The following is a 7353-nucleotide window of genomic DNA, read 5'->3' as shown; positions in this document are numbered from 1 at the left end:
TTGCTATGACTTTGAGGTAGATGCTTATTCTTTTGTTACACATATTTGCATCACTACCTCACATTTACATACTTGTCCCCATGATATCTTTGCTTGTGCTCGATTGATATGCTTACATGCCATGTCACAATCCCTTGTCACACCATATGCTTTGCATGATGACGACACTTGTTTGGTCACTCACCTCTTGAATGCTTGGTTTTGCACTAACGCTAACCACATTTGTTTTTCCAAGTGTTTGTTGTCCTTACTCCTTTTGAAGGAATCACAAGATGGTGCGACATTGGAGAGTGCCCATTTCGAGCTTCAAGATGACAAGTACTTGGTGAACGTCCACTTCTACACGGCGAAGCCATCTCTTTCCCATGGTGATTTGGTTTTCGATCCGAGGTCGGATCTTTCCCAAGGGAGGGGAGATGATGCGGAGCATCCTATGGACATCACCATGTCAAGAGTCCATTCGGCGGGTGACACGTGCGACATCTACTTCACATACACAAAGGTGAATCATCTCCTATACACGTGCTCACTTGACCCCTTCGAGGATGGTATACTACTTGACACTCTACTCGTGTGCATGCATAGGTATTGTCGGAACACTACAGACGACGAGGAGGAGTGCAAGCGCCAAGGAACAACTACACCATCCGCGAGGGAAGCCTGGAAGCGACGACAGAAGAAGACGGAGCTGCTGAAGCTACATCGGCCGGACATCAGGCGCCTGTGCAGCCGCCCAACTGCTGCACCAATAGTCGGCCGAACATCCGGCGCCAACCCCGGACATCCGGCGCCTCCCGACAGCCCGGACATCCGGCATCTCCCCCGGAAATCCGGCACCGACGTATCCAGAGAGCAGCTGAACCTCCACTTCAGCCCGGACATCCGGCCGCGACCCCGGACATCCGGCTCGTCCCGAAGCCCCGGACATCTGGCCCCCAACCCGGACGTCCGACACCCGCGCGTGCCTAACCGGGCCAAAGGCCTATGTACCCCCTCCTCACTTACCCCTTCGTGGCTCTAGACTATATATACTCCTCCACCTCCTTTTAGTTAGGGTTAGCGTTGTGATAGCTCATATTAGAGATAGAGCCTCGCTCATCCACACCGGATCTACTCCACGAGAGAGACCGCGACCCCTCTACGGAGAAGATCCACGTTGGATTAAAGACCTCCTCACGGAGAAGACCATCAAGACCTCCTCACGGAGAAGACCGGTTACCATTTGTATCGTCCCTTGTTGACTTTGAATCTTGTATCTCCTTTTGTGTACTTGGATCTAGCATATGTGTGATCGTTCTTGTTGGTTTGAGTGATTCTCTCGTGTTCTTCTTGTTCATCGCGGGATCCGCTCCTTTCGTGAAAGATTGTCCATCCAAGGTTCCACCCTACATCACTTTCCTATAGAAAACACCAGAAGACACAACTATTTCTTTTTTGTTTTCCATTTTCTGTTCTTCATCTGTAAAAGGAAAAAAATATTTGTGGGTAAAATAAAAAAACATAGAAGAAACTATGACTAGATACCTAATGATATTCACAGAACCACACAAGATACTTTCTTATCGAAAACCCCAGAAGACACAACCATACAAGATCCTGTACGTTTTCTTTGTATTTCTTTCAACTATTTCTATTCAAAACCGTAGGACCTTTTTTTCCCTAATCCACGCTCTATTAGAATATAACTATTTGTTTTTTTTGTTTTATGTTCTTCATTTCGAAAATGAAAACAAATTTATATTAGAATAGAACTATTTCTTTCTTGTTTTCCATTTTCTGTTCTTCATCTGTACAGGGAAAAAGATGTTTGTGGGTAAAATGAAAAAAAACATAGGAAAAACTATGGCTAGATACCTAATGATATTCACAGAACCACACAAGATACTTTCTTATAGAAAACACTAGAAGACACAACTATTTCTTTTTTGTTTTCCATTTTCTGTTCTTCATCTGTAAAAGGAAAAAATATATTTGTGGGTAAAATAAAAAAAACATAGAAGAAACTATGGCTAGATACCTAATGATATTCACAGAACCACACAAGATACTTCCTTATCGAAAACACCAGAAGACACAACCATACGAGATCTTGTACGTTTTCTTTGTATTTCTTTCAACTGTTTCTATTCAAAACCGTAGGAAGTTGATCTCTCGAGTGCTCCGCGCCATCGCCTTCTCTTTTCAAGTAGGTCGCCACCCCATCCTTCCACTGCCCCCCTCCCCCATGTGGGAATGTGTGAAGGCCCCGATATATCGGATGGACTCATAGTGTTTTTCGACTCACGTCTTTTAGGTAGGTTTTCGATAACTGTTACTTTTTTTACCCTTTTGACGGTGGTGGCAGCGACACTCGGTAAAGTATTCTCAAACAATGTGTTGATGGTGGTGACAACAAAGCCGTTCCAGCGAATAAATTCCCTCAAGTCTCTCCATTTCGATGGTGTCATCGACGGCGACATCAATGGCTAGACAGTGTATTTTTCTGCCAGCCAATTTGGCTGGTGAGGTTATGATCTGCAGGGTTTCTTGGCTCATGGAATAACCTCCTTTTTTAAAAGTATCAGATCTATTATAAAAATTCACAGGAAGTACAAAACACCTTAGACATTATAAAATTTACACAGAGATTTCGAGACCATCGAACGAGCACTATTGCCGTTCGAATGAGCCGCTGGTGCGTCGTTGTCGTCACTCCTTTACCGGAGCCGGCTTGACCTTGTCGATGACAGTCGGAAAGTTTTCACATGACTTCCTTTTATCCCGCAGCCTCGCCTCCGTCATGTTGGTGTGACCTTTGGTGCTGACATGATGCATGCGAGAAACAATGGAATCTTGGCTCTTAGATCTGCAACTCTTGCAGCAGTGACGATGTCGTCTTCAGGATATTGGATCGACAAGACGTGTCCTTCACGACTTCTTGTCTGTGATCAACAACGACAAGATGTCGGCTACAATGGAGTGGTATGCGGCGGCGCGCCATCGACCCGTTTGGAATGATGAAAATGACCGATCCTTTGAAATTTTGATGTACCCGCTTTGTAAACAAAAAAAAAGATGTTTTAGATCACTAAAGAGGAACTTTTTTAGGGAACTTCTTTGTTTTGTTTTTGGGGCATTTGGTTATTAGATCCGCGTTCTTTTTCGCAAAATAAACAAATAAATAATCAGAGTGTATAGTACCGCATCAAGATTCGTGCGGAATTAACCTGCTCAGATTGCAGGAAAAAGATAGCACGGTCGACGATCCTCCGCCGCAATCCTTCTAATCTGCTGCTGGAGAGGAGAGGCCAACGTAGCTTAGTGTCGAAACATACCGACTAGCGAAGGAGGTGGTGGCTGGCGGCGGCAGCAACGGCGATGGGGATCTGGGGCTGGCCGTGGGGGCGGCGTGGGCTCTCGGGCTTCGGATCCGCGTCCACCGCTGAGGACATCGCCGCCGGCATCGACGCCAGCCATCTCACAGCCATCGTCACTGGTGCGTGCTTCTGCTGCAGCACTTTTTACGAGACTGCTTGTCCCTTGTGTGCTACTGCTAGTAGTGGCTGGATGCAGAGTCTCATCGCTTGCTGACAGTGTGCTGATTAATTAACAAATTAGTGATTAAAAAGCTCAAAATATCATTAATGGGATTATTTGCATTTGGAATCTGTAATTATTGGAGCTATTTGTACTGTATTATTTTTGAGTAAATAGTAAGGGAATTGTACAGTTATCATGATTTAAAGACAGTTTCAAGCACATTTATGCTCATTCCGAGTACAGTACAATACATGAGGCAGACTGATGATTCTGCACTATTGATTGTCATATGCAGGAGCAACAAATGGCATTGGCAAGGAGACGGCCAGAGTTCTTGCACTGAGGGGAGCAAACGTGATCATACCAGCAAGGACGCTCGAGAGTGGCCTGAAGGTGAAAGAGAGCCTCGCTGAAGAGGTCCCGAGCTCCAAGCTACATGTCATGGAGATGGATCTGAGCTCCCTCGACTCTGTGCGCACCTTCGCGGGCTCCTTCAACTCCTCCCATAAGCATCTGAACGTCCTCATGTATGTCATTGTAATTAGGCATCATCAAATATTCAAAAGAGGCACACAGTTTGGTTGGTACTAGTAAACACACTCACTGGGTTATTTATTCTGGCCTTCTCTGAAGAAACAATGCAGGAATAATGGCCTGCCCTTTCCAGCTATCCAAAGATGGCATTGAGCTACAATTCGCAACGAATCATCTCGGTATGTATTGTGCAGTTACATCCCTTTATGTTAAAAATAAGAGCTGTATAAGTTTGTCACTAGTGTCATGACCGTCGTGTAGATGCCTTTGATCGTACACTGTTACCCATCAACAGTCATTCATGTAAACATCAGAATATCTGCTATTGCTGATGCTGCGTTGATATGAGATGTTCAGTAGTCCAGGCCTCTTCAAACACCTTTTGAATTTTTCACCTTGCGAGCAGGCCATTTCTTGCTGACAAATCTTCTACTTGACAAGATGAAATCAACTGCCAAGGAGACCGGTGTGCAGGGTAGGATCGTAAACCTAGCTTCAACAGCTCATAGAAGGAGTGATGGCAAAGGCTTTGATCTGAACAAGCTGAACAACGAGTCCAAGTCAGCAATATGCTATTCTTTACTGATTTTGTTTGCATGAATTCAACATAAGATCTAGCTGAAGTTCTTTCTAACGTATTGAAAATTTTACAGGTACAATGCATTTAGTGCATACTCACACTCCAAATTAGCAAATATTCTCCATGCAAATGAGCTATCCAGGCGTTTTCAGGTCTGCGATCTCTTACACGTTACATCCCTATTATTCATCATGAGTTAAGCCTAGAACACAAGCGCCAGCTGAAACCTGACAATGATTTTTAGTAGTCTAAGGCTCTAAGCGATGCACTTGCAAAATAATGTTGTTATTTTGTCTGTGCTGATGAAACATGATGCACAGTAAGGTAATACACATTGTGTCAGGCCTTAAAGGACTAAAGGTTGTTTGCTGGAAATCCAGGAAGAAGGATGTGATCTGACTGCAAATTCGCTGCACCCTGGAATCATCGGAACCAACATCGTTCGCTACATCACGACAAACAGTAATATCACTGAAAACATAACACATCGATTCCAAAGGAAACTGTTCTGCCCAATACACTTAGCAGTACCCCAAACCTTAAACTGAATGTTCTGCAGGTGTGCTGGCCTCGATTTTCTCGCTGGTCAAGCCTTTTGTGAAGGATATACCCCAGGTAATCGAGACATGGCCGTCAGTGTCAATCTCTTACAAGAAGATCAAGCATATCTCTCATTCCAAAATACACGGCCATCAGTATCAATGTCTCCCAAGAAGATATTTTTCTATGAAAGCTAAAATGATAACAGTATTTTAGCCTGACAAGACTAATCTGTTGTTCAGGGAGCTGCAACTACCTGTTATGTGGCATTGCATCCTGATACCAGGGGTGTGTCCGGCAAATACTTCGCTGGTTGCAACGAGGCGACGCCGACCTCCGTTGCAAGAGATGCAGAGCTGGCCAAGAGGCTGTGGGCGTTTAGTGAAGAACTTGTAGAAAATAGATCAAAATGATGCGATGCGGTGTGCTGTGATTGTGTGCAGCGGCGACGCATAACTCCGCCACTGATTGTTTGTATATATGCATGTACTGATCGAAGAGGGTATGTCTACCTACCTACTGTAAACTGCCAAAAAAAAAAATCCGTGAATACGGAAAATCTTTGCATATCTTTTCATCGATAGGAGAGTGTAGAATACATGGTACAGGGTACAGAAGCAACTCGCAAGCCTGTACACATGGCTGGCCTGAGCGAGTTGCCGGTGCGCATGTAGTCTAGGGGCTGCCCTGCAAAAAAAAAAATGTAGTCTAGGGGCTGTGTTACCCCAATACACGATGGCCAACGTTTCCAGGAGAAGGAATTTTTTTGAGAGAAGGCCATCATGACTAGCTTTATTAACTTAGATCAAAATTATATCGTTCACAAGGCTATTGACGACACATGCAGATGGTTCGTCAGTCCAACTATCTGACACTTTATTACAAAAACTAAACTTAGTTAGCTCATGAGGTGCGGGTATTCGCCGCACGAAAACAATGCTTGAAGGTGACCCTCCCAATTGACGTAACAGTATCCAGACACTCCGCAAAGACTGCTGCCGATGCATCCCACCATTGTGTTTGTCCTGTGCAAAATTGAATGACTTCAAGGGAGTCTGATTCGGCCTCAACCCGATTAAAGCCTAATGAGTTTGCAAATTGAAGGCCATCTCGCATTGCCCTAGCCTCCATAGCCGTAGCATCTGAAGTACAATCATTGTATTTGCATTGAGCACAACCCATTGTATTTGCATTGAGCACAACCCAGAGGAAGGATTGCTAAAGCTTTGTCACCGGCGTGTGCCCAGAAGCGAGATTTGTCTTAAATGGAGTGCACCGTGCGCGCGAGAGAGGTGTTGAAGATAAAGCCGTACCCCTGTTTCCAGATTGTCGAGACGGTGAGAATGGTGAGGGAGGCAATGCCTTGGCGAAAGCAGCCGGTCAAGGTGGAGATGGTAGAGGTGAGCCATTTCATAAAGTCATCGCCGTGCCTCAGGGGTTCGACAGTAAGGGCGCGCCAAGCAAAGCACCTCGTGTCAAACTTGCCGAGAGAAAGCGCATCCGGCGAAAAGGTGTTGCGTTGTGTTAGACTCCTGGTCACATAGAGGGCATATATTGTCACGTAGAGGCCATGCCGAGCGAGACAATCTGCTTTCCAACGTCTGAGGCTCCACCGTTCTCCACAATATCTTGTTTCCAGCGAACCACAAGAAGATCGTTGGAAAAATAGAAGGAGAATACAACACTGCCAGCAGAAAGAGGTACTCTCCTTCCCTTATCCGTGTAAATCTTGTTGGGGAACGCAGTATTTCAAAAATTTTCCTACGACCACGCAAGATCTATGTAGGAGATGCATAGCAACGAGAGGGGAGAGTGTGTCCACGTACCCTCGTAGACCGAAAGCGGAAGCGTTTAGTAATGCGGTTGATGTAGTCGAACGTCTTCGCGATCCAACCTATCCAAGCACCGAACGTACAGCACCTCCGCGTTCAGCACACGTTCAGCTCAATGACGTCCCTTGATCTCTTGATCCAGTTGAGCACAAGGGAGAGTTCCGTCAGTACGACGACGTGACGACGATGATGATGAAGTTACCGGCGCAAGGCTTCGCCTAAGCACTACGACGATATGACCGAGGTGTGTAACTGTGGATGGGGGCACCACACACGGCTAAGAGAAGACTTGGTGTGCCTTTGGGGTGCCCCCTCCCACGTATATAAAAGGGGGGGGGGAGGAGAGGT

The 7353-nt window shown here is 45.6% G+C and overlaps 1 protein-coding gene across 1 annotated transcript; it reads left to right on the top strand.

The window, feature by feature from the left end:
- The first annotated feature begins 3256 nt into the window (after nt 1-3256).
- LOC119286506 (short-chain dehydrogenase TIC 32, chloroplastic-like) lies at nt 3257-5740 on the top strand. Its single transcript, XM_037565883.1, has 8 exons — nt 3257-3475; nt 3815-4046; nt 4153-4232; nt 4460-4613; nt 4707-4785; nt 5014-5095; nt 5193-5248; nt 5416-5740. Exons 1-8 carry the CDS (start codon nt 3358-3360, stop codon nt 5584-5586), a joined length of 972 nt encoding a protein of 323 aa, XP_037421780.1. The 5' UTR covers nt 3257-3357; the 3' UTR covers nt 5587-5740.
- The last annotated feature ends 1613 nt before the right edge of the window (nt 5741-7353 follow it).

This window comes from Triticum dicoccoides, chromosome 4A (assembly GCF_002162155.2).
Source record: "Triticum dicoccoides isolate Atlit2015 ecotype Zavitan chromosome 4A, WEW_v2.0, whole genome shotgun sequence".
Lineage (NCBI taxonomy): Eukaryota > Viridiplantae > Streptophyta > Magnoliopsida > Poales > Poaceae > Triticum > Triticum dicoccoides.
The sequence above is the reverse complement of the archived record's forward strand: the minus strand, read 5'-3'. Positions and strand labels throughout refer to the sequence as shown.